Raw genomic sequence first — 27118 nt, 5'->3', positions numbered from 1 at the left:
CGTGTCCACACACCACAGCCCTGAGGCCCCTTAGGATTTGCGGTGAGGGGCACCCCGGGGTGGGCAGCCTCTCGGGACGCATTTTCAACGCTGCCCTTCTGGTGCACAGAAACCGAAAGCCGCATGCCGACGAACGGCTCCCTCAGCAAACATTTTTATTTCCAATTAGCAAAAGAAAAATTGCTAATTTGCTGCAGTTGGACCAAGCTGATGTCTCAATCTGCAGAGTGTCAGTGTAGTGAAAGGAAATGTTTCACACTGTGCCGGAGAGAGCGAGAGAGCGAGCCTCTCCAAAGAGGGTCAGGGCAGCGGGCCCAGAAACCAGCTTGACTGGCCACAGCGCTAAATTACTCACACAAGACGCCCATTGTCTGCCGTGCCAGCTCCCGGAGGACCTGCTTTCCCATTCTTTCCCCTCGGAGCTGGGGCGGGGGAAGGGGTCCAAGCGTGGGAGGAGAGGGCAGGGGCTGGCCGGGAGCGGCAGGCTCATCTTCAGAGCAGAGGGGATCAGGAGCCGGGTTAATGATCACCCAGGCCTGTCTGCGGCGCTCGGGAACAGGACGAGAACATTCTCCCAGAGCCCGGCCACAGCTCTGCACCCGGGAGATTCGGTGCGAGATAATGTCCTACGAGGGTTAATAACTGAACGGGCCCGGGAGAGGGGCCAGCTCGACGCTGCCGGGCGGAGCGCCGTAACCCACCATGCTCGACGCTTACCCGGCTTTGCCCCCAGCCGCTGATGTGGGACGTGGGGAGGTGGGGGGCTCCCCCTGGAATCTCGAGAACCATCTCCCCGACGTGGGTGAGCCTTAGGACCCGGAACGGCCAACCCCCTGTGGGCTGGAGGACCTCGGGATCCATGAAGTCGGTGTAGAATAAGGATCCAGACTGATGGGGGCTCCCTGGGGAACCGGCGAGGGGGCCGCGCTGGCCACAGATGTTCGGCACCGAGGTAATAATGAGCCTCTCCTGAAAACCATTGACCACGTAACCTCGGACGGTAAGGGCCTGCGGTGGAACTCTGCAGGACAAGCTTGCCTGCATCTCAGACCTGAGCCTCACCTTGCAGACGATGCCTAGTACTCACGGGAGCAGCGGGGAGGTGCAAGCACTTTGCTCGGAGCCCAGCCTGCGCCGGCTCTCCATCCGAGGACCTTCCTCCTTGCGTCCGGGCCCTAGATTCTGCCCATCACCCCCGCCGGCTCACACATGTGGAGCCAGGCCTCGGCACCTTAGCCATCAGCTGGGGCAGCTGATCCGGCTCAGACACACCTGCAGGGCCAGTCCAGGAGGTGTCAGCAGGCCTCCCCTGGTGTCCTCCGCCCCTGGTCCGCTCGGTGGGCGTTGGACCAGGTCACCAGGGCCTGGGAAGACTCTGGAGCGGCGCCAGCCGCCTCTGGCTGAGCAAGCCACACTGTCGTCCTCAGGACTTGCTGCCCACCTTGGCTGCCCGTGGTGCCCTCCACCTGAAAGGCCAGGTGGAGGGTGAACTTTGGAATGGTCTAGAAGGGCCCAGCCTCGAAGCAGTTCCAGTGGACGGAGTGCTGCTACAGCCGGGCAAACAGGAGCACAGAGATGCAAGCGGCCTGGAGGCCTGCAGGCCGTCTGCTCACCTCCCCGGAGGCCGATGCTCTGCCTGCACGGAGGAGGTCCTTGCTGAGACCTCTTAGAGACAGGCTGCCTGGGCGAGAAAGGACAGCTAGCCCGACACGGCCCGGCCCTGAGAAAGCCACCACGATCCCAGCAAAGCCAGCATCTGTCAGCTACTCCGCACTCCGCAGTGTGAGCACCCACGCTGCACCAGGACGCTGGACCCCTGCAGTCAACACACTGTCTGGGGAGCAGCACGTGACAGGCCGGAGGTCCATTAGGTGGACAGTGGAGATGGCTCAGGCAGGGCCGGCCCTGGAATGGCCACTGCTTTAGACCACCGTGTGTGGCACTAGCATAGAAGGAGACCTTGGAGAAAGTCCCAGCAGGGCCCCACTGCCTCTGTCTCACTCTGACGTTAGGGAAACAGCCTCCAGCTGATGGAAGCAGAGGCCTGGACTTGGTTCCCCCAGGCACTGGTGCATTCTACTGCTGTGTGACCTCAGACAAGTCGCTTAACCTTGCTGAGCTGCCTCACAGCGTAAGAGGGACAATCCAAGTGGATAATGTATGTGGGACTTTTTTTTGCAAGATGCGAAGAGCTGCCTGGATGCATGGTGTTTGTGCAAATAAGGGAAGAATGCCCGAGCCTGCATTGTGGGACCCCTTTGTACCGAGTGGACCCAGTCTATAAGCACTGTATTTTCTTCACCCAGGCCATCAATCATGAAGAAGTCTGGCCTCAGATGCACAGTGCACACAGCACAGTTCCCAAAGGAGCAGAGGCAGGATGGGCGTCTTGCATCCGGCCCCTTCGCACTAGGCCCCGAGCGGGCCGGAGCCTGAGCGCACGTGACACACACGCGTGCTCACAGGTGTAGCAGGGACACACGTGTGTGCACATGCACACGGAGCACAGGCATGCACCCACACGCACACACACGCATGCGCATGCATGCACACGTGAGTCCCTCATGGAGAATCACTCTCCCCTCGTTCTGAGGCTCAGGACCCGGGAGCCCCTCTCCGAGTTTTCGTGGTGTGGAGAAATGTGTGCGGGAAAGCCTGTCAGGGGACAGGACAGCACAGGAAACTTCGTGATGATGGCTTCTCACTCTTCTGTTCCCTGGACCCCGGGGTCTGCTCTGGATGGCGGGAAACTCACTGCTCCCTGACAGGGGCCTGCGGGCCTGGTGCTCGTGCCCCAGGTGGGGAGGGAAGATGCACCCACAGGACCGGCCTCAGCGTCAGGCGCCATGACCTTGCACTCAGGTCCCGTGGGGCCCACCCTCCACAAAGCAAGCAGCCCGGTGGAAGAGCCGAGGACAACAGACCTCGCTGCCCGCAGGGGCGAGCTGGCCCCCCGCCTGCCGGCCGCTGCTCAGGCAGTCCTGGCCTGGGATGCATTTCCCAAGGCTCCACACAGCCCCAGTGCTTGGGTTCCTCTTTCTTCTGGGAAGCTCTCCCTCCTTCCCTCCACCATGAGGGGTGGGAGCTCTCAGCCCGCCGTCCACCGTCCCTCCTTTCTTGGTGGGCTTCGGATGGTGGAGCCTGCTGGGATGTTCTAGACCCCTGCCAAGCCGCCTTGCTCCCAGACCCCGTGCAGGGCTGGGACTGCTCTCGCCCTGGCCGCACTCCAGAATCACCCGGGAGCTTTCACGAACTGCGATGCCCGCGCCCTCCTGGCCCACACCCACGACACTCATGAGATGGGGGTGTCACAAACTGCGATGCCCACGCCCTCCTGGCCCACACCCACGACACTCATGAGACGGGGGTGGGCCCAGGCACCGGCATTTTGCAGAATCTTTGGATGTTTCCAGGGTGGGGCCTCGTGTTGGGAGTGAGGAGAGCTCAGCCCTCAGCACTGTGACCGCGGCCAATTCTGTGCCTTCAGGTGCACCCACCCGTCATTCCTCCACTGGTGGTTTCCAGACCCCGAAGATCGGGCATTTTGCATCCAAAGGGGACTGGAGAAAGTATGCAGCTTGCCCACCCTGCCAGCAAAGCCTGGGGCTGGCTACTCTCAGGGAGGCCCAGGGAGGCCTGACGGGCGTTCAGATCAGCCGTGGAAGGCACAGCTCCAGGACTCCCAGAAGCGAGTGTGAGCCGGGCGTCCTCCCTGGGACCACCTGCCCACAGGTGCGCTGCATCTGCTGAGGGCCAGGATGAGGCCAAAGTGACCCCCATCCCCCGCCTCTGCCGCTGCCAAAATAAAGGCCTGTTTCTGCCGTTAGGGAATTATCGCATGAACACAGCCTGGGCTAATCGTGACCAGGGTACAGCTAATCACAATGTTGATTATGGAGTCACTATTGATTTTCGCGGAGGCAAACTCGCGTTTATAACACCTGTTATCTTTTGACTAATAGAAGCGATGCTGATGAGCCGAAGTTCATCTCTGGACTCGGCTCCTTCCCAGCCCAGAGGGCGGCACCTCCCCACACAGGTGTGTGAGCACCACACGGTCCTCCCCCACACGCATTTTAAACAATTATGACAAAAGGGAGAAAGCCGTTCTGGCCATCAAAGTACGTGGTGTTGAATCGAGACTAAAATCGCTTGGATTTTTTTTTCCTTTGGATCCAATTAAACCCTTCCAAAGCCTGCTTTTCTTCCCGTGGGTTGCAGGAAAAGGCTCCATGAATTCTGAATATTTGGACCACACACTAATATCACAACCCCGGGAGCACATTTCTCAGTAAATCACAGATGTGATGCGAATGTCACGTGGGCCCCGGCGCTCAGCCGCGGCTGTGGGACAGAGGATGTGCAACCAGAATAAGGAAGCAGCCCCTCTCCCCCCACCAGGCTCTGAGTTGTTATCTCATTGCTTTTCTCAACTTTAAATGCCGCGAGCAGATGACGGAGAATTCCGGGCTCCATCAGAAGCTGTACCTCCTTTTCCAAATATTAAGATAAAACGGCATCACTTTGGAAAATGTTAAATATGATAGAAGATCCGTTGCACCGTTCGAGAGATTTGTCTTCCGGGGAAGCTCTCGTGTGAGGGAAGGAGGCAGTAATACATCAGCCTGCTCCGCCCCTCAAATAGATAATCAATTTCCCTGAAAGCATCAATAATCAGAGTAGACATTTATTGCCCCTTGGATGGTTTATCTTTGGGGCTGGGGACAGCAGGGCCATGATGAATACCAGATCTGCCAGGGAACACAATTAAATGCTGTGGGGATAAAGGATTTTATATCGTGCACAAAAAAAGCAATCAAATTCATAATTGAACTCCATCGCATGAAATCGGCCAGAAATAAATATCACACCCAAAGCATAGCACTTGAGCCCCGTGTTATAGGTCAGGGGACAGTGTTGCTAGCACTGCATTTGTTTATCCCTCTGGAGGCCTGAGCTTGTCCCCCTCTAAGTGGCCTAGCCGGCACGTGGGGCTCTGTCCCCTCCCCTCCTGCACTCGCTCAGGGCTGACACCGCCACCTTTTTCTGCTCTTAGTGGAGAGAAAATATTGTGCTGGTCTGAAGTGGTTTAAACCGGCATCAGAACTGTGTGCTCACCTGGCTGCCTGCACTCAGCAGGTCCAAAGGGGGTGACGAGGCAGAAGGGTTACCCTGACGAGTGGGGTAAACGGCACTTGGGGGTCCACAGGACCAGGGAGCCCCGCCTCTCCCAGGAGGAGCATTTGCCCCCTTGTGCTCGGGGCAAGCAGGGGCCACACTCAAGGTGACCTTGAGCTGGGCGGGCTAGAGCTCGGGGAGGGCCTGTGAAACCCTAGAACGGGGGATTCTCGTCTCTGGGAATTTTGCTCATTTCCCACCGGACACAGCCCCAGGGGGCTCCAATGGTGGGGACAGGTGGACCCCCTGCTTGGGGCAGAGCCACAGAGCTAAAAGCAGGGGGGCAAAAGCTGTCGCCTGCCCATCCAGCGCTGGGTTTCTGGGGGCAGTGGGCGTCGGTTCCAGTTCAGGTCTGTTTGGACTTCACGAGCTGGATTTTCGAAAGCGCCTTGAATATGTTAGCATTTAAGGTCATATACACTTGGCAAAGCATGGCTTTTCGTTTGGAAGGGAAAAAAGGCAGAAAGGGCATTTTGGACACAAAATAGTGCTTTAAAACAGCATTTTGATGAGTTAAGTATAAATAAATCAGAAACACACGGATTTCATTTCCTTTAAAATACCCGAGGGCTCAAACACTAGCGGGAAAAGTGCCTGGCAACAGCGGTTTGGGATTTTGACAAACCCAAATATTTTGAAGGGGTTTCTGCAGTGTTTGCACCCAGGTCTCCTCGTCTGTCCTGCCTTCCGTGAGCACCCGGCGGACTCGTGCCCACCTGCCTGTGATGGGCAGATAGTCCGTGTGTGTCTGTGTGCGTGTGCGCGCAAGTGCATGAGAACAGGCAGCAGAGAATAAAAGCAAGGATGACCAGAAAAGAGATGAGCCTTTCAGACTTAAAGCGTTTGAACTTCATTTTGAGAAGTAATGGAAAAAAAAAAAAAAAGCCTGAGAATCCTACTTGACGGAGTTGAAAAAAGGCTCCGTCCCTCTAAAACGGGCCCTGGAATGAAGTCGGGGAGGTCTGCTCGCTGCTCGAGCATCTGGGTTGCAAGCGGAAATCCAGCTCCGCCCCCAGAAGTGTCGGATCCCGGGACAGAGCTCCTGGGGCAGCCAGACGTGTGGGCAGGGCAGCCAGGCCGCACGCACCGCCAGGCCCTGCAAGGTGACTGTCGCCTCTGTCGAACAATGGAATTCCGTGCAGGAGGTTTGCCTTTCTCTGTGCTCCGGGGGTGAGGGGACAGCCAGCCTGGATCACCGATGCGGCTATGTTCAGGATGGCTCAGCCTGGGGGTGTGGGCGGTGCCGGGCAGCTGGGCAGGTTCAAGGATGCTTTGGTGAAACACCAGCTCCCTCGTTCAGGTGACTCAGGTGCCGGGAAGGAAGGCAGAGGCCATCTTCCTTCCCGTCCAGAACTCGAGGGTGGTCAGAGGGAAGATGGTCCGAGCAACCCCCGGTTATGAGTTTTCCGGCGCGCCTAGTAAATAAATACAAATAAAAGAAAAGCTAGTGGGGGAGTGACCCAGAGCCACAGAGCTTGCTCTGCAGGTTCACAAACTACTAAAGTTTGAGGGGACTTCCCTGGTGGTCCAGTGGTTAAGACTTCGCCTTCCAACACAGGGGCTGTGGGTTCGATCCCTGGTCGGGGAGCTGAGACCCCACATGCCTCGCGGCCAAAGAACCAAAACATAAAACAGAAGCAATATTGTAACAAATTCAATAAAGACTATAAAAATGGTTTCCATCAAAAAAAAATCTTAAATGAAAATAAATGAAAAAAATGGAGTGTGGGGCTCCCATGGGGCGTGCAGAAGGGCCCCTGGCCCGTGCACCATGGTCACTTCCAACACGGGGCCCTCTTGGTGAGCCCCTTGCAGCCCGATCACTCAGATGGGGTGAGAGCCCGGTTCGCAAGTCCCGTGTGGCGTGCACACACGCAGCCTGCAGCTCTTAGCTAGAACATCTGGCCCCTCTGAAACCGGCCTGTTCGCTCAGAGACGCAAACAGAGGAGCTGCCCTCCAGGGCCGGCCCCGACACATCTTTCCCCACTGAGTTCCTCTTGGCGTCCGATTAGAAAAAAAGACCTTGCAATCAGTACTCAGAGTTGGATTTTGAGCTTTTCTGCAGAACTGGGCTTGGAGGGTTTAATAACAAGGTTCCTCACTGCTTGGGCCTCTACGTTTATAATAAAAATAAATATTTCCCCTTCCTCATGGTGAAGGCCATGCCAACAGCAGGGAGGGGCTTGGATGCGAGAGGAAGCAATTGGAGACGCTTAAACACCACAAGCGTAAACCCCCGCGGGTCTTTGGAGGGCCGGGTACCTTAACGGGACCCCGGGGATCAGAACGTTCCGGCGGAGCCCCGACCTCTTCTCTAATTGTACAGTGTAAGCTAATCAGCCTCAAATGCCTTTTCTCTTTAAGAGCAAGACAGGATAAAGCCTCAAGTTACTAATTACACAAATACAGTGTCTTTTGCTAATTGGGTTGGTTAATGTCAGTTAATAAAGCCCTTGAAGGATAGGCATGTGGTATGAACGAGGCGATTCATACGTGTAACAATAGGCTAATAACTGTCAGCGGTGACTCATCAGGCCCTGTTGCGGGCACCCAGCGTCAGACTCTGCTTCCAGGCCTCTGGACGGCTGGGACAAACCAATGCCTGCGCCCACTCGCACCCCACGAGGGCTCGGCAGTGTGGGCAGGCCACGGCCCTGGCGGTGGTTTGGGGAGTTCATCCTCCAGCGAAGAACGAAGCCCTGTTATTTCTATTATTTATGAAAGCGTCTTCGGTGAAGCGACCAGGAACAGGAACCAGAGTCCTGCATCCTTGTCCCGAGGCCAGAGGCTTAGCCGTGTTACTCAGTGACCCCGGGCAAGCTCCTTGACCTTCGCGGGCCTCAGTCAACTCAGCTGGAAAATTGGGTAAAAAGATTGTGGTGTCTCTCAGGCATGAGCTGCTGAGTGGAGGGGCTCAGAGAGCAGACAGCCCAGAGAGCAGGGACACGGCCGTGGCCAGCTCTGCCGTGCCCGCTCATGGCCAGCGCCAGGAGGAAATCAGGACCTGTGGGCCCCAAATCGGAGCCCAGGATCGGGGACTCAGGGCCCGGCTCTGGGACCTGACTGGGTGAGACGCAGAGGCCAGATTCCCTTGCTGGCTGTGGAGAGTTCCTCCAGCGGGCTGCCCGCCCCGGGGCTCTGGGGGCAGGTGCTGGTCTGCGGTCGGCTTTGGGGCTGGCGCGCCGTCCTGGCCCCCACACACACAGGCACCCGGGGGTCAAGTTTATTACTTGTCCGGTCCTCTGTTTTGAGACGGGGCCTCCTTGCTGTGTCCCAAGTTCTATCGTTCCACACAAGTAAACCTTTTTTCTGACACAGGAAAACCAGACGAGAACGAGTCACCTGCCACGAGGCTGCCCCCGTCAGCTGGCATCAGCGATTCCATCCGCAGGGTTGTCCCTCTTCTAAAGAGCCCTGAGGGGGGCATCTGTCCAAGTCCGAGGGCCTCTCCCAGGCACAGAAACCCGGAGAAGCACAGGGTGTCTGGGGAGGGAAAGCGAACCGACCAGGGCACGCAGATATGTTTGCCTCGGGTGTGGAGCTGGGGGAGGAAGATGGCCCAGAGGTCAGCTTCCATCTGCGGGCCGACTCTGCGGGGCCGGGCAGCCTCCACTCAGAGGAATCTGTCTTTTAAGTTCACGAATGTGCCGTAATCGAGACCGTTAGACCAAACCAAACAACCAGAAATGAAGGGCGTGAGGATGCAGGGCTTGCCCAGCCGGACGGGGACTGGGGCAGGGGCGGGGCCGTCCAGGAGGAGCAGTGAGGCACCCAACATGGGGCCCATCTCGCTGTTCGCCCCAAGTGCTGAGAGGTGGAGGCTGGCCCAGCTGCGGCTGTGCACACGTGCAGGTGTGATGCTCGTCTCTGATGAGCTCAGGCTGGCTTTGTCCGGGAGCCATCCACCTCCACAGCGCAGGCCTGCTGAGCTCGGCCCGTGGGACCCCAGTCTCTGTCCCCGTGCCCTCCCCGCTCAGTTTACCCCGGTTCTCCTGGACCCCTGCCGGGACGGGTCTCCAGGGGCTGCGTGTGCTCTCTGTGTCTCTCCCCCCATCTCTCTCGGTCTCTGTCCCCTCCACCTCTCTCTCTCCTTCTGTCTCTCTCTGCCTCTGACACTTTATGTCCCCCATCTCTGCCTGTCTCTCTCCAGGTGTGGGACACGCTGCCCCGCCCCCTGCCCCCACGGGCAGTACTTGCACAGACCTCGTGTGGTTTGCAGCCCGGCAGACCTCAGCTCTCTTCTCAGTCTTTGGAAAAAGCAAATCAATTGTGCTGCCGAGCAAGATCTCCCAGCTCCAAGAATAGAGCTTTAAAAATCCGTCTGGCCCCAAGAATATTTCTGTGAACGCGGTCAGTGCTTTCCTGAGGCCATGTTGTCCCAGGCACGGGCTGCGTGGACAGTCTTCCCTGGCAGCGCCGACGGCCTGCAGACCAGCTCAGAGCTGTGGGGCAGGACCAGAGAGGCTCACAGCCCGCGGGGCCCCCAGGCGCCCTCCCGACCCCCGTCCAGACGGCCCTGGGGACACACATGCCCCTGTGCCCACTCTACCTCCGGCACTGATGGGGGTCGGTTTCCTGAGTCCGTCCCGCAGGCAGAGGGTGACCTTGTCATGTTAAAGTGACAGGCATGGCAGCGAGCACCAGAGTGCCACCCCACCTCCCCCCACGTGGCCTGAGCCTGCAGCCCCTCCTGCTACAGGTCCGATGGGAGCCTGTTCCCACGCCGCTCCTCCAGGGTCTGTGGACCAGGCTCCAGCTGCCCATGCTTACGTCTGGCGGTTGCAGGAAAACCAGAGAAGGATTGAAGAAGCTCTTGCTTTGCTTTCAGGGCTACAAAGAGGAAGGAAGGCGGCAGGGGTATGCACGTGTCCTGAGGGTTTTGCCTGCTGGACGCCGGCTCTCAGGAGAGCCGTGGGATCCAGACCTCAGATCTCAGACCTCGGGCGGGGGCCGGAGGGGAGTGACGTGTGCTCTCTGCCCTGACGTGACCTCTCGCCCGCTGGCGACTCGTTAGAAAGAGGGGATGCGGTGTGAAATCACACTCCGTGCGGAAGTCGGGACGGTCAGCAGGTGCTGTCGGTGTCTGTGTGTCACGCTCTGCGCTTCTGGGGGTGTCAGTGTGGCCCGAGGTGACACAGGCGCATCCTTGGGTCCCTCCAGCGTCGTGCTAAAGGGAACTCGGCAGAGGGCAGCTTCGGGCACCAAGCTCCCTAGCTGAGGTCTCGAGAGCCAGAACGGCCTCCGTGACGACCTGCGACCCATTCCTGATGAGCAGGGGGCTCTCCAGAAGGCGCTGGCGAGGGCACCCAGGTCCCCCAGTGTCATGAAGATGTGTCCCCCACCCTCACGCTCCGAGTGCCCCAGGCCGGAACCTCAATGAACCAGGGCCTCTCGGCCACCAGACCTGCCTCCTGGGAAGGGTCTCCCCACCTGAGGGGTCCCACCGGGATGTTGAGGGGCTCGAGGTGGACATCCCAGTGGAGATTTCCTTCATGACAACTTGGAGCGCTTCTTGTTGGAGAACAAACAGGAAAGGAAAGAAGGACAAGGAGCGGAGCGGTTTCAAACTGCTTCCAATTTCGCACCATCTCTTCCCGGCAGGAGGCTGCAGCTGAGAATGTGCTCTGGGCGGGGGCCGGGCGGGCGCGGCAGCTGTTCGCCGGATCAGGTGTTCTGGGAACCCGGCTTGCGGGCTGCCCGTCTCTTGGCCACTGAGCAAAGCTGCCCTGGGACAGGGGAGCCGTCTCTGCTCACCCCATCCTCCGTGCTCACCGAGGATTCGGGAAGCGTCGTGCCCGCATTTCCAAGGACACGAGACCTCCCACCTCCGTCCTCTGGTGATGGTGTCTGCCCTGGGCGGGGGGGCCACATGCTGCTTCTGCGGAGAACCAGACAGTAAACATGGCAGGCTTTTTGTGCCACGAGCGATCCCTGTTGCATATTCTTTATTTTCACAACTCTTTAAACATGTAACGGCCCTCGTAGCTCACAGGCCACAGGGACACAGGCCACAGGCTGGATTTGCCCCGCCGACGCTGCCAGAGGCCAAGGTAGCCCTCCTCCTCCCCACTGTGGTCTCTGAGCACCTTACTGGAGGCTACTCCCCTTCCCCCCGCCCCAGGAGGGGGTGCCGTGGACAGCGCCAGCCTCCGACGCGTGTGCCCCCTTTTCTCAGGTGAGCAAATCAAGGCTGGTTAGCGGGGCACACGGGCATGGAGGGCGGGAGAGCCGGCTCTGGGCCGGGGCTCTCTGTGCTGCCCCGTGCCCCCTCCCACCCTGCCAAGGCCCCTGAGGAAGGAGGGTCCGGCGGACGCCCCATGTTGGCCGGGAAGCCCCGACAGGCGTGCCCAGGGCAGGCGGCCTGAGCCACGGGCCCGCCCAAGTCTGGGCAGTCCTCCCAAGTTCCTTCATCCCCAACGTGCCTGACCCTGAGCTGGAAATGCAGAAGCGGGGCAGGGGACGGCATGGGCTTTGCCTGGAAATTCGAGGCGGAATAGGAGTGGGTGGCCTGGCCCAGCTCTGCTGGTTCAACCTGCCCCCCAGAGAGCAGATCCGGGCCCTGGGGGCTCCTGGCTGCACGGCAGTTGCAAGGATGCTCTAAGATTCCAAAGGCTGCCCATTTTCCACAGCGGATCAGTGCGGAATTCCTCCACACAGCTGTTGCTGTAATTGGGCCCCATTAGGAAAGTGTGAGCTCTTGCTGGGCGGCTCCCCACCTCCTACCGACCCCATACACGGTGGTCTCGAGTTAGCGCGGCAGCTGTGACCAAAGCCCAGGCACTCGGGCTCGGCAGGGCTGGCTCCTCCCCCCAGATTGGAAACATCCTTTGTGGGAGAGAAAGCCCAGCTCCCTTTCTCATCCTTCCCTCCCTCCTCCCCAACGCCCACCCCCGACCCGCTCCCCAGATGGAGCCAGATCTGTGGAGGCTGCACAACCTAACGGCTCGAGCGCGGCCTGGTTGGAATCCCAGCTCGGCCTCTTCCCAGCTGTGTGACGCCGGATGAGGAGCTCAACCTCTCTGAGCTTAGTTGGCAAATGGGGGTTATTAGAGACTATTGTGCCTTCCGCAGGGCTGGCAGTTGGGCCGTTATTACTGTCATTGCTACAATATTATAATCGGGATTCGAAACAATGTACTTCGCGCTTGGAAGTCTGCGATCCCCAAAGTGAGAGGGTCCTCAAATATTTGCAGAGTGAATACGTGGAATAATTAAAGGGTGAGGATTAGACAAGGCCAGAATTTGATGGGGAAAGGCCTTCTGTCCCCCAGGTCATTGCCCCCATGGGCACAGGGACCACTGGTGGCTGCCTTTTCACATTGTGTCACTTCTCCGTCCCTGGAAAGCACTGCCTGACATTGTTACGGGAGTTGAAATTCAACTCTGTGCTGAAATGGGGGGTGATCACCTCTGACCCGCCCACCTTCAAGTTATTAAAGGCGACCCCATGCCCCAGTAGGAGGGGTGGGAATTCACAGCCCAAGAAGAGCCCAAATCCCAGGGGATTCACGGTGGGCGGGGCGGGGTGGGAGAGGGTTGTCACATTTCAGCATCAGCCCAGCCCCACCCGCATCCCGGCCTTGGGTCTCGGGACTTTCAAACTTGCGTCTGTCGAGCAGCCGTCGCTGGAGATCCATGACCCCTTTTTCTTCACTTATGATTAAGGATCATCTAACAAACAGGTTATCGATAAGCGGGGTCAAGTTGAAGTGCATTAATATGATTCTGTCAATACGCAGGTTATTTCTATAACTAAAAAGGGTTGAGAATAAAAGACAAATGTGCGTGTAGCACCGATAATTGACCTGTGATTTATTTTCCCCCTTGGGAGACGCCAAGGTGCAAAGTCCCCCGGGCTACAGGGCCCCGGAGGCGGCTTCTCCAGATGGGCTGCCATCCAGGTGTCCGGGCGAGGCTGGAGCACAGCTATCAGAAGGTCCGGAAGCCAGTCTGCATGGCCCGCAGTGGTCCCAGAAGGACGTATTTTCAGACGTGAGTGGGCAGAGCCACCTCTGGTTTGCGATGGGCAGAGCCCGGTGTTGGTTTAAGCGAACGGGATTGAGCACAGCAGGGAAGCCGCGGGAAGCCGGTCCTGCACGCGCCTGACACTCGCGATGGATGACCAACGTTCTGGGGCCGCAGAAGGGTCGGCCGCACAGGGACACTGGGCTTTTGGAATGTGAAAGAACGTTCTAGAAAAGCTGGGACTCTCGCAGGGTCTGAGGCCTCCCGAGTCCACACGCTCCTTCCAGCTCTTGGCTTTCTCCTCTTGAACCCAGACCCTCAGGAGGAAGCTCTGGCACCAGATCCAGGAACAAACAGCTGTTTGCTTCTCCTGGTTTCCAGGGGTGCGTTTCCAGCTCCTGGAGCCGGCTATCGCGAGGCCCCTGGACGCACCAGTGGTTCCCGAAGGCTGAAAGTTATGGCTGTCACGAGCCATTGATTGGATGTGCCACACGTCACCCAGCTCTTAGGATTTACGTGCACTTCCTCTGGGGACATCAATCTCCCGGAAGCAGCTGTCCCCTGAGGCCAGGTGGGACACGGAACACGCACCTCCTCAGGACGAGGGCCCGCGGAGGCCAACCTGGGCTCAGGCCTCAGCTCACTGCCTGGCAGAGCCCGTGCCACGGCGGCTGACACAAGCGTGGACCCAGCGGCCTCCTCCTGCCAGCGCCTGCCTAGTCGGCGCCCCGACCTGAACCCCCTCATGACCCATCCCCCCAGACTGTTCTCTGTGTCCAGAGCCCAGCTGGACCCGAGCCCCCAGGTAGGAGCTCTGGGAACGAGCTCCTGCTGGAGCCAGGACAAGAGGGCAGGGGCTCCTAGGCCAGGTCAGGGTTGGACCCAGGCCACCCCATTCACAAAATGGTGACAGCAAGGGCTGAGCGGTGTCTGTGGGGTCGGGCTCTGAGGCCCGACCTGCCCAATGTGTGAGGAACCTGTACTTGGTCTGGGGGAGAATTCAGAGCCTTGTTGGAACGGCTCGGCCAGAGGTTGGGTGGCCTGAGCTGGGCGTGACCTGCACTCTCTTCTCTCTTGAAAGGGATAGCTCTGGGGGGCAGTCCTGGGGGAGCAGGGGTCCTTGCAAACGACCCCCCCAGAACAACTGCCGCCCCCAGGGAAGGTGGTCAGCCCGAGCCCTGCCCCAAGTGCGCCCATGTCCCCATGGCATCAGACACGGGACAAGGCAAGGTCACAGTGGTGGCAGGCCAAGGGGGCCATGTGTCACTGCCCTGGGGGCCTGGGTGGGCTGCTGCCCAGGCCAGGAGCTGGCGGGAGTGACAGGTGGGACCCCCATCCAGACGGCTCTGAGGGGCCTGTGATTCCGAGTGAAAGACCAGGGACTTGCCGTCTGCTGGGGGAGTGTTCGTGGTGAGTTCGGCTCAGGTACTGGGCTGTTACAAGGTGGCCGGTGGGTTGGAAGGAAGCTGGGGAGCCTAGGGCTGGTGGCGCTGCCCTTATTTCTTTGGATTCTTTATTGGCAAGATGGTTGCAGCGGGAACCCTGCTCTGTCAGATGCCTGGGTGATCAGGGGTCAGAGACCAGGCAGGTCCACACCTGGGCTGCCTTCAGTCTTTCCTTGGCAAAGGGGCTGCACAGCCCTGCCCTGTTTCGGTGCCCCTGCCCCACGGGCCCCTACTCTCCATCCCTGCGGGTGGACGCCTGTGTCCACCCTCGCCAGCTGTGCACATGTGGGAAGGTTACTCTACCTCTCTGATCCCCTTTCTCATCTGTGAAGAGGGTGACGGCAGCTCTCCCTCAGAGGCTTGTTCTCAGTTCTAATGCCTAACGTGAGCCCACCCGGCGCCCGGCCCGGCCGGCCCTCTGTTCCTTGCTATCTCGCTGTGTCCCTTCGGGCGGCCTCTGACAGGTCCCCCAGCTGATGGTGGGGAACCGGGGCCCTGCGGCCTGAGCTCTGGGCCTCCCCCCACCCCCGGAGCCCACCGTGGCGTGTCAACAGGCGGGTGAGCAGGGAAGACCCGAGGACTGCCACCACTTAGCATCCAGGGCTTACACGAGGCCACCCGTCCCTGTCCGTATCCTGCAGACTCTCCTTCCTCCCCTGCTCCCCCCGCCCCCGGCCCCCAGCCATCTGCCTGGCCAGCACCAGCAACCATACTCACCCTCAGAGGCAAATTGAAACCCCGCCTGACACCTGAGGATGCCCAAGGCAGCGGGGCCCTCGGGGCCTCTCTGAACCTGGCGGTCCCTTCCGCCCTCTGGGCCAGCTTATCTGCCCACCTCTACCCCTAACTTCTGAGGGGGCTCCCTGTTCGCGTTGGTATTGTTGGAGAAGCGGGTGGGCTTCAGCCGTTGCCTCTTCCCCAATATAGCTGACACTGGAATCAACGCGGTTTCAATATTTCTTTAAATGTCTCCAAGGCACCTTCCATGGGGCAGGGCAGACCAAAGGCGCCCAGTGGGTGCTTCTGGAAGGAGGCTGTGAAGGGGACCTAGGCCAGACTGGACCATAAACCTGGGGGACTCAGAGGGAGTGATTCGTTCACTCACTCAGTCGTCTGTCCTGCAGGAGGGGAGGTATGGGCACCCGACAGCCCCGGGCAGGGCAGGGTGTCCAGCAGAGGGGCGCGTGCCCACGGCCAGGGGCTGCCAGCAAACAGAGTGTTCTCAGCACATCTGACAGCGGGCAAGCCATGCCCAGAGCGCTGGGGCCATGCAGGGAAGCGTAGGCCAGGAGAAGCCGTCCGCCCCTCGTTAGCTTATGCTAATAAGGCCCCGGAGCACTGCACAGAGGCTAAGAGACGTAGAGGCCCCGCTCCGGGGTGGAGGTCTGGGGGGGTCTGGGAGAACTGGGGTGAGTCTAGATAAAGCCCTCGCAGGGGGCCCAGGTTTTTTGTTGGCCAACAGGAAAAGTAGGGAAGGTGGGACTTGGCTGTCACTCAAGCAGGGCTGGTTTCTCCTGTCCCACCCCGGGGAGGGGCCGCTCCCAGTACCCCGACTTCAGGGTCCCAAGCGGGAGGCTTGGGAAATGCCTTTGGGGAGGGGAGGGCGGAGATGCCGGGCTGGGAATGTAAACAGCATGCGGAGACCTAGATGCGCTCCGGCCAGGCCCTCGAAGGAGCCTGGGTCCTTTCTCGTGCCATACTTGACTGTGTAAATATTTTTCTTAGGAGTAAAGAGAGAGTCTCCATTCATTGGGTAAGATCTCACTTGAAAGAACTGAGAAGTATCTGTTTAGGCATAAAAGTGAAAAACAGTGTCCAAGGCGCCTTTCAAAAAAATCATTTCTGAAGCTCAAACACGGCTAAGCTGAGTTGTTTTTTTTTTTTTTAATGCAAAAAATAAATAAATGTGACCCACTCCCAGTTGAGAGCTCAAGAGTTTGTGTCAACACCGTTGGAGCCTTTGCTCGGGAGCCAGAGCGGGCTGGCCTGTGCCTAACCGCCCTGACGGCTCCTGGGGGCGCTGCCAGCAGGACCCCACCCAGGCCACACGGCCGGCCTGGCGGGGGGATGGTCTGGCCGGGGTTCAGGTGTGAGTCCCTGTCGGACGGGTCGGCGGCGCGTGGCTCCTTTCCACCGGACACACCACCCAGTGCCCCCCCGCCCCCCGTTCCTCCAGAATCAGGAGGCCGGGGCTTGGACGCAGCCTCCAGCACCCAGCAGCTCTTTGATCTTTGCCCTGTCGCTGCAGCTCCCGAGCCTCCAGCTCCTACCTGTAAAGCCGGTATAACGATAGCGCTCACCCAGATGCGGCAGCCGTGAGAAGGACGGGGGATCCGCCTTTGGGGGCCCGGACAGCACCCGCCGCCCCCGCTGTCCTCCTGTCACCACGCTGCTACTGTGCCCATCACCGGTCACTGCGGCATTTCTACCAGGGAAAGTGGCTGTCATGGTAGGACTTTGATTTGGTCAGAAAACTTAGCATGAGAATTGTTCCTTAAAAAGTCTGTCTTCCTAGGAAGGGAGGATGCAGACGTGAGGCCTTGGGCGTTCTTTGCAGGAGCTCAGATGAGCTCGCAACAGGGGCATCCGATGAGCTCTGAGCGGGCGCGCGTTGGGGGCATTTGCGGGCGCTGCCTCGTTGGGCCTGAAACCCTCCTCAGAGGGCAGGTGATGCAGAGTCCAAAGCAGCTGACCACGGGGCTGGGGAGGCGGCCCAGCCTCCGTCTTGACCTGCCTGCTCAGGCTGTGTCCCCCAGTTTCCCGGAGGGCAGCAGACTGAGGCTCAGAGCCAGATCGGCACGGGAGGGCGTCCTCTATCAAACCCTAACCCCAGCCCTGTCTTCTGGGACAGCCCTGAGCAGTGACCAGCGCAGACGGCCCTGGCCCGGCCCATGGAGGCTTCTTCGAGCGGAGGGGCCTTGGAATCAGCTTGTAGCCACTTCTAGACGCAGACACACCTACCTCTTTGGGTGGAAAAGGCGACTGCAGCAGTGGACAGAAAGGAGCAGGTTAGAGAGAAGCCTGGGCTCCAAGGCCAAGAGGAAGAGGTCGGTAAATGAGAACCTTTGGTGACCCCTTGGACCACAGGCCAGACTTGGGCAGGGGGTGGGGAATTCATTCACTTCTCTCTGGTTTTGGAAGCCGCGAGGTCGGGGCTCTGTCTGGGTTTCCTCCTGTAGGTATGTTTTCAGATCCTTTAATAACAGACTGTTTTGAAGGGAGAGAGCCTTCTGGGATCCGTTTGTGACACCAAGCAGAGAGCCTGGCCCCCTCGGGGGACGCGCCAGAACTCCGGAGCTGTGAGCGTACGGACGTCTGTGTGTGTGTCTCCTCTGGGCTGGCTTTTTGCAGAACAGAGGCTATTTATTTTAAGAGTCAAAAAAGATGCTTTGAGCAACCCCACTTAGCTCCATCCTGGCACCGAGACCCACGAGAGAAGCAAATGCTCCAGGTCAAACCTCACTTTTCTGGCTAAACTGCCGAATCAAAACACACCTAATACTTCTGCCGGTGCGGAGACGGGCTTGAGAGCAGAGACCGCCGCTGCCAGCAGCCGGCCGGCCAGCGGCGCGTGTGCCGAGGGCCCAACGAGCAAAATAAAGAGGTTTTTCAGCAAAGTGGCGGCCTTGGCGGGGAGAAGGCTGGAGCAGAGGCTCCAGGAGGGGCGCATGGGGTGGGTTTGCGCCCGAGGTCGGCAGTGGGCAAAGAGCAGAGGTTACGGCGGGCACACCTACCAAGGAGGGCCGTTACCTCAGGGCGGGCGTGGAGAAGCTGCCGGAACCCACTCCCCGTCAGGAGGACTCTTCTTTCTTTGGAGTCGCCGGCAGAGGGTTAGGCTTCCTCCGGATGGGGGCGTCGGCCAGGTTGGGCTCAAGGGCCCCAGCTCTCTCTGCATCACTGGATTGGGTGGGGCTCCGTTCTGCTCACCTGTGGTCCTGCAGCTCAACTGCCCACACCCCAGGCCTGTCCAGGGGGAGCCGAGGGGCAGGCTCCGAGGGGCACTGGAGAGACCTTCGTCTGCCTGGTCCCACCCGCCCCCGCCCGGTTCTAGGCTGTGCTTGGTGTGTTGTGCTGGCGTCTTGACCTTCAAGGAAGGTGCGGTTTGAACGTCTGCCTCTCTACCCCTAACCAGAGCTTTGCCGCCAGCACAGGCCTGCAGGCCATGGGCAGGTACAGGTCTCCCAAGGGTGGCTTCTCCAGGTGCCCCCAAATCAACGGCGAGCCTGGCCCGTAACCAAGTGCACGGCCCGCATGGGCACGTGATGAGCTGGGCCCGGCTGAGAAGGCCAGCTTGTCACCTTCCTCAGGACCGTCGCCTGGCGGTCAGCACCCTTGCCGGGCTTCGTGACACTCGGGAGGGTCCCTGAGGCCCCTTCTCTGGGAAGAGTCGCAGCAGCAGGGTGATGAGAAGTGGCAGCGCTGGGTCGTGAGGCTCCAGTTCCTCGACGGCGGGCGTTGGGTAGGGGCCTCCTTTGTCCTCCATGAGGGGACGGGGCCCAGGACGGGGAGTCATTCGGACGGTGCGCCCCTCCCGTGGTTCTGTCCCTGGAGGCCGCGCGGCTTAGAAAAATTAATGCACATTTTGTTCTCCCTCTGGTTCAAGCCGCCCCTTCATAAGGGGCCTGTTAGTGACCACAGGACTCGGGGCCAGCGCTCAGACCCCAGTTCTGCGTGATGCTGGCAAAGGCCTCCGGTCCAGGCGCAGGCCCGGGCAGCCTGCGGCCGGAGAGTGGGCCATCTCCCTCCCCGGGGAGCGCGGTCCCTTCCTGGACACCAAGGCTTTCCTGGGATCCAAGCAGTCAGCCTCTCTCTCCTCCTGTCCCGGCGTCGACCGAGCCTCCAGCCAGCCCTCTAGGCTCAGGCTTTGGGAGTGAAAAGCAGACAGACAAGAGGGGAGCTACACAAGCCCGTCTGCTGGCAGAGCTCAGCCCCCAGGTCTCCCCCGGGCCTGTCCAGCCCGGGCCAGCGGGGACAGAGCAACTAGTGACCTGGTGTCTAGCTGGCTCTCCTGAGGAGACCTCTCCGGTGTCTCCGTGTCCTTCTCTTCTGTCTCATTCTCTGTTTTCACTCCTAGTTGCATTCCAAACCACAATTTCAGAATCTATTAAAAGAAACATAAAATCCCCAATTGGTTAGAATTCTCAACATTTAAAAATATGACTTATTGTTATTACAGCTGAGCCTGGGCAAATCCGCCAGCATTTTGGAACGCAGCATCTCGATCCCCTGACCTGGCCTGCGTGGGCACCAGCGGGCACTCTCTTCCACGCTTGTCATTTGAAAAGGCAATAGTGTCATTTTAAGGGGAGGGGAAATAAACCCCTGGATTTGACCCCATTTCTCTTATTATTTTCCGAATATTAGTTTCCATCTTGCTTTCTATTCTTATGGAAATGACATTACAAATTTATGTACGTGTCTGTGCAGGGTGCTTGCGATCCAGAAGGGAAAATCCCAATGATACAGCTAATTTGTCGGTTTGCTTAGCTTAGAAAGCGCTCTGGGACCCGTCGCTGAAATGCCACCCCTCTGGAGTGGAACTTGGTGGTTAGGAGGAGATGCCAGCCAGGCAAAATGCTCTTCAGGGCCGAGCCAAGGAGAGTTCCGAGCCAAAGCTGTCCAGTGGAAGAAAGACCCAGAACGACGGGCACTTTTCTCTCCTCTCTGTCCCAAGCCTGTGTCCCATGGGCGGGGGGAGGGCTTCCTGGTGCTGCCACCGCCCACTGCTGGGGCAGGAGCTCACCCCAGGAAACAAGGAGGGAGCCTGTTACACATTTCAGGCATCTCGGTGCCCCCGTTGGACCATTCCTACTCATACGTGTGGCGGGCAGTAAGGACCCTCCGTGTGGGTCTGTACCCAGTCACTACGGGACCAGGCTGAACTCCACAGGGCAGCTCCACCCCAACAAATCGCTGTGCAACAAACGGTTGGAATAGAGGATCCCGGTTCTCCTGCCTATCTTGAAGAAGCCACCCGCCTTACCCATGTTATTTCAGAGCACGCTTGCTCTGCTCGCGCGATGTATAACCCACCGTAGCTTGAGGACCGCGTTTTGTTGGAAACTAACAACCCCTTTCCAAATTGTTTTGCAGCAAATGCTGACAGACGCAGAGGTGTCGTCCCAGGAGGGCTGCATTCAAAAGGTAGGAGAGCTGGTCTGCGCCTTCTCCCCTCCCGCCCAGTGTCCACCCGAGTACGAGGTTATCTGCGGTCCGGCGTGTGTGCAGAACGCTGATTCCCGAGGGATTAGGACGGACGCTTGTTCTCACTGTGTTGCAGTAGGGGCTCACTTCACGGAACCATCCTAGTTCCGGAGAACCGAGGCAAGCCCCGAACCTGTGGGAATGCTTCAGGCCAGGCTGACGTGTGGAAATTAAATAAATGCAGGTTGTGTTTATTTAACTATCTCCACTGGATACTCACGTGAAAAGAATAGAGAGAGAAAAAACACACAATCGGCTGCAGATTCAGCAAAGCCGCTTGCAGTCCTCAGCCTCCAAAGAGGGCTCGGGCACGGCATCGAATAAGCAAACCACCAAGCGAAGGAAAGCGCCAACGTGCGCATCGTCCCCTGGTGATGGGTAACAGCCGGTTGACAAACCTTAGTTCCAAAAGGTTCAGAGAGTGAACTGGGCCCAGAAAAATACACACGCCCCCAGAGGAAAGCAGACGTCCACAGGCAGGCACGTTCCTGCCTGTGCAGGCTGCACGTTAGACAGACGGCAGAGGGATGGGATGCAGAAATCACCCCCAAAACCCAGACGCCGTTCGTCGGGTGGAGTTCAACGTCCATAGAATTCGGGCCATCCATACACACGCACATGCATTACACACAGAGACACACGTGCACACACATACACCCAAATGCACACACACCAACACACACCAACACACACACACAGTAGCTGATGCAGTATTTGAGTTTTCCAGTAGGATTACTGTAGCCTTCTCTCTCCTGGCGTCTTGGCTTCAAAGTACCACCCAGACAAAGCAGAGAGTCCAACTCCTCCTGGTACCCCGACCACGTCAGGAAGCACAGCATGGGCGGCTGGGGCGATGAGTCAGCCAGGGGCTACCCAGCTCCTATCAAGGGCTGTTTTCTTAATGTCAGAATCACGGAGCTGTGCTCACGGGGTGCTGTCACCTCTTCTGGGAGGGTCCAACGCCACCGCTTGAGCGTGCATTCCCGTCATCATGAAAATTCCTTTTTGGGTCTGGAAGTGAAAAGAAAGCAATTTGCTGGTTCTGCCAAACTTTGTAACTTTCTCCCTGTGTCTGGCTGGCTGGTTAGAGCCGAGGCCTCGGGGGAGCCACCGTCTGGGGGGCCGATCTGTGAGGGATGGGGGCCTGCCCTTCTCACCAGGGTCAACCCCGGAGACGTTGATTTTGGAGAAAACTGTGCAATGGGGGACGTTGTCTGACCCTGCGGTGACCTCGAGAAGGGGTGACCTCTGGCAGCGGTGACCTTCTGGCCTCGTTTGTCTCCATAGCCGTGGTCTGTGTCTGGCCCCGGGGGGACCCTTTTGTCTGAGCAGAGCTGGGACAAGGTGTCCTCTCCCTGTCCCGCTGCCCGGGGGCCTGAGGCCTCTCTTCCTCGAAGCGCATCAGCAACCCTTCCCCCTTCCTGCCTCTGGGAATGAACTCGTATTTTCTTAAAGGATAAGGTGGCAAGAGCAGCTGAAGCAGCGTTCCCACATGTCAGAGAATCGTGGTATCTCCACTTCCCACGAGCAGGGACTGCAGTCAGCGCGCCTCTGCACTTCTAGAGAGAACGTGGAACAGTCGCCTTTCCACAGAGAAGCGGCTGACGGGCTGACACCCACCAGGCCGGAGGTTAGAGGTGGGACGGCCTGGGGTCAAGGTTCAAAGCGGAAGGTCGAAAGGTCGGGTCTAATGTTAAGGTCGTGAGGAGGAGAGGATGCCTTTGAACTGGCACATCCTCCGTTCCCTGAGGCAGGGCCATCTCCCGATTGGCCTTGCCTTTTACAAATGGCAGGGCCGTCAGGCCTTGGCTACCGTGATCCAGACGTCCTTCCAAGAGCTACTCACGGGGTGGGTGCAGGTGCCGTCTGACCAGGGACCCAGGTCACATTGGTAGATGATCGAAAACTAAGCCTGGTGTCTGGAGCCATCTGGTCACTTCCCAGGGAGGGAGGGAGGGGCTGAGAGAGACTCGGGTGCAAAGGCAGCTGGGGTCCCGCTGCGGGGCCGGAGTTCTGTCATCACAGCGTTCCCTTGACCTTCTTCCCAATAGAAGGTGCAGGTTGCCAGCAGGTGTGTCACTTACAGCTGTGGAGACACATATATGCTTATTACGTAAGAGGACCGCACGCGTCTCAGTGCGCTTTGTAAGGACTAATTTAGCGAATTCCTTGGTAATGGGACGTAGACCCCATTTACCAGTCCTGTGGTTTAGGATTTTCACGTCTGGCTGAACGGGGCTCTCCCCCTCCAAAGACATACACGTCTGGGGGCCGTAAGAGGCACTGGGGCCGCGCTGGAGGCTGTGCAGCCTTGGGTTGGTCAGCTGACACCTCTGAGCATCACTTATTCCATCTTTAGGATTAACTGAATCACACTTCCTGCTCTTTATTGGCATGCGTTGCTGAAATGTAACTAAGGCTAATTAATTCAATCAGTGGCTTGACACAAGAGATGCAGAAACAGTGATGTTTTGTAGGAAGCGGTGGTTATAAATTCTCAGTATTAAAGAGCCAGGTTGATGAATTGTCTGTGGAATCCACCTGTCAAGAGTTTACAGGGGGGCTTCCCTGGTGGCGCAGCGGTTGAGAGTCCTCCTGCCAAGGCAGGGGACACGGGTTTGTGCCCCGGTCCGGGAAGATCCCACATGCCGCGGAGCGGCTGGGCCCGTGAGCCATGGCCGCTGAGCCTGCGCATCCGGAGTCTGTGCTCCACAACGGGAGAGGCCACAGCAGTGAGAGGCCCGTGTATCGCAAAAAAAAAAAAAAAAACAGTTTATGGGGGACAGAATCCAGGCCCAGCGAGGCTAGCGGACCCTACTTCTGCAGTGGAGGCGGGATTCGAACCCAGGGTCTATGGCTCAGGGCCGGGCTCGCGTTGGAGTGACAGCGACCGCAGCCTGTGAGCCTGCACCGGGCTTGGCCCCGCCCCTGAGAACCCTCCATCCCCCTCCCCCCAACTCTCCTGTGCCCCTCCTTCCGGTCCCCTCCATCCCCACCCCTGGTGGTCTCCCACCTCCCTCTGGCCTCCTACGTCCCTCTGTCCCCCAGTCTCCCCTGGGTCCCCGTGCAGTGCCACGCATCCGTCTTCATCCCTCCCACCCCTCCCCCACCCTCCCACCCTCCCCACCTCACCCCCCCACCCCTTCCCCCATCTCTGCATTCCTGCATCCTCCTGCCGGAGCCCCATCTCCACTGCACAGTGCAGCCCAGAGCTTTCATGCTCCGTGCTGGTGCCCTGGCCGCCCCTCACTAGCCCAGGTGTGCACTTGGGCTGCACACGCACTTCCCCCCAGAAGTCACTTTGGCTGCAGGTCGGGCTGGTCGCCTTTTCTAGCCTCTGGCCGGGACCTCTGGGACTGCTGCTGCTGCTGACTCTCTTTAGTCTCTGTTTACTTAGAGGGAAAGCCCGGGGCTCCTGGAGAGCAAACATCTGCAGGAGATAATCTAGCGAGTTGTCCATCCATCACTCAGGTCGCCTGGCTCCCTGGAGAGCCCGCCAGAGCCCGTAATAAAAAGGCCGGGCAAAGAGGCTTTGGGGACGAATAAAGAGCGGTGTTAAGGGCCCGCTGAAAATGGATGGAAGACATTATTAAGACTCAATGGCCGTCTTATCAAAATCCAATAGGATAGACATTTGGCAAAAGGCTTAAATTTATTCTTTGACTTTCTGGAGGGCTTGATTTTATCCGTTAACAAGAGTGTGGTCCACCCGGGGAGATGGTATCAGCTGGAAGAATTTTGATTCAATCTCTCTGGTGATATGAAAGGGGGAAGAACCAGGCCCCCAACAGCCGTCCCATTGTCTCGCTTTATCTTGTTTTCTTTGACCGTCTTGAAAAGGAAGGACATGTTAATACAGTACAACCAGGAGAAAATGAAGAGGGAAGTGACCTTTTTCTTTTTTCTTTTCTCCCCCCACTTCTCTGCCCACGCGGCCTCCGCCCCTCCAAAATAAATAAATGAATCAAGAATTCGCATCAGTGGGGCTGGGACCAGACTGGGACAGGTGCGTCTTCGGAAGCATCCCAGATTGTGGCCACCCCAGCCAGCGCTCTGGGCCAAGGGCGGGGAGCCCGAGGCTTTGAAGGAGAGTCAAAAATAAGCTGAGCTAATAAAGCCCTACTGCTGGCGAGGGACCATGACAGGTCCATAAATCTCTCTCTGCTATTCCGTACAAAATGCTACAGGTCATAAAAGTCATCCGATAGCCCAACCTGGCACTGTCCAAATAGGGTGATTGATTGATAATTATGATAATTCGTGAAATGATTATTTGGATGTGAGAACCTCGGCCTGTCCCACTGGGCTGTTATACGTGCGTGTTTTATATAGCCTGGCCAGGGCGAAATGCCTCTGGTAATGGGCGCCCCAGGACTCCCGGCTCCTTCCCCAGGGACCTGAAGGCTAATAAAGGATGACCGGGAGCCAGGAAACCCGGGAAGGTGGGAGTGGAGATGGACAGGCAGCTGCTAAGTGTCTTCTGTGCAGCAATTAGCTGAGAAGATCACACACCCCAGGTCTCCGGGAGGCTGCGACCAGGCTGTGCCTCGGGGGTTTCGGGCCAGGCATTTGCGATCAGTGTCGCTTCGTGTGGTTTATTTCCTTTGCGTTGTTTTTCCCCTGGAGGAAGCAGAGGTATTTTCCAGGCGGCTGGAGGGTGAGGAAGGCTGGTGGGGAAGGAAAGATTGTGACTGGAACAAGAGATGGGGAGGGCTTCCCTGGTGGTGCAGTGGTCGAGAGTCCACCTGCCGATGCAGGGGACACGGGTTTGTGCCCCGGTCCGGGAGGATCCCACATGCCGCGGAGCTGCTGGGCCCGTGAGCCATGGCCGCTGAGCCTGCGCGTCCGGAGCCTGTGCTCCGCAACGGGAGAGGCCACAAGAGTGAGAGGCCCGCGTACCACAAAAAAAAAAAAAAAAAGAGAGATGGGGAGACGCTCCAGCCCCGAGACCCCAGGACTAGGGCCAGTGAGCACGCGTCGCGGTCGGCCGGTCTCACTGGGACCAGAACAAGGTTGATTGTCCCTGTTATGCTTTGCCTGTGCCGGCGAGGTTAGTTTTAGAAATCCTTTTCTTTTCCTCTTTACCCCCCAGCCAGCAACGCTCAGGAGCCACCCAGGTGCTATAATTCAATTGCAGTTTACCTACAACGCGCTTGATTCCTGAAAAAAATCACAGCAGAGTCCCAAGCCCTAAGAGGCCCGGGCTCACAATTAATAATTTGCATGTGGGATCGGTTATGTCTTTATGAAATCAAAGTGTGCTTAGCTGCCACGGAGACAGCTCCAAGTTGATTTTGATAATCTCGGGCTGGATAGACTTGCTTCGTTCCGGTAAGCCCCGGACAAAGGCTGGACAGTGGCTGAAAGCCCTGCGGAGACATGCTTCCCTTTCCTTTGTTCGGGGTTGCTGATAAAAGAACCAGGAGTCCATTAATTCAGTGAATGAACATATAGTAAAGTCAGTCCCCTCTTGAGAACAATAATGTTGAGGTCAGCTTCGGTTGCCATGGAAACTAAGTACTCCTAAGAAGTTTGCATCCTTGATTTTGCTGAATCAAAGGCTGCCGGGTGGAGAAGTGTAATGGGGCCAAGACGCAGAAAGTCGGAAAGCCCCGCCTCCGCCGGTCCCCTTCCCGCAGCAGCTCTGGGCTGGTGGCCTTGGGGACCCTCAGCTGCTGGGGACCAGCCCCGCGTCTAGCTCTTGCCCCTCCCCCTGCCCCTCCCAGAGGCCTCATTTTTTCACAACTGTAGACGCTTATCTGAAGAGGCCCTTAGGCGTGACCCTGGTGGCTGGGGTGCCGGCAGAAACTCCAGCCTGAGGGAGGGGCCGCGGCCTGGAAGCCCTGGCCGCCTCCACATCAGCCGTCCCGGGTGGACTCTGCCCTCTCGCCACCTCGCAGCACCTGAACTTGCCCTCTGGGGGGCCGTGGCGCTGTGGCCCCCTCCCAGGCAGATAAGGGTGATTAATGGGCCAACAGCAGTAGGGTGTCGAGGGCGAGTCGCAGGCAGCTCCAGGCTGGATTTGCATTTTGTTCCCCCAGCAACTGAGCTGAGTTTACCACCCCCAGCCCAACCTAAGGGCCCCTGAAGTCAGCCTAAACCATCAGATTAAGCTGGGGAGAGATGCAGGTAATTAATTTCCTCCGCAGTAATTTATTACCTGCTGCAGACCTGCGTGTCTGAGGAGGGCCTCGTCTTAGCTGGACGGGGTGGGGCAGGGACTCAGAGCAGGCAGAGGGGGCACGTTGTTCAGACGGACCCACCCAACCCTGAGAACCTCTCCTGGGGGGTGGGAGAAATAAGAGGTGAATTTTCCCTCATTTTT

The 27118-nt window shown here is 58.4% G+C and overlaps 1 protein-coding gene across 3 annotated transcripts in view; it reads left to right on the top strand.

The window, feature by feature from the left end:
* PRDM16 (PR/SET domain 16) overlaps window positions 1-27118 on the top strand; it is a gene marked incomplete at its 3' end in the record, with an annotated part of 319136 nt that overhangs the window by 135598 nt on the left and 156420 nt on the right. For 2 of the 3 annotated variants that reach the window (XM_082678415.1, XM_082678413.1), the window contains exon 3: window positions 20683-20733. In XM_082678415.1, coding sequence (XP_082534541.1) covers window positions 20683-20733 — 51 coding nt within the window. The remainder of the gene's footprint in view (window positions 1-20682; window positions 20734-27118) is intronic. The other variant, XM_082678414.1, reaches the window with a different exon arrangement.

Source organism: Grampus griseus (genome assembly GCF_964374135.1).
Source record: "Grampus griseus genome assembly, chromosome: 1".
In the NCBI taxonomy this organism is placed as follows: domain Eukaryota; kingdom Metazoa; phylum Chordata; class Mammalia; order Artiodactyla; family Delphinidae; genus Grampus; species Grampus griseus.
Note: the sequence above shows the minus strand (reverse complement) of the source record. Positions and strands in the feature narration are given on the sequence as shown.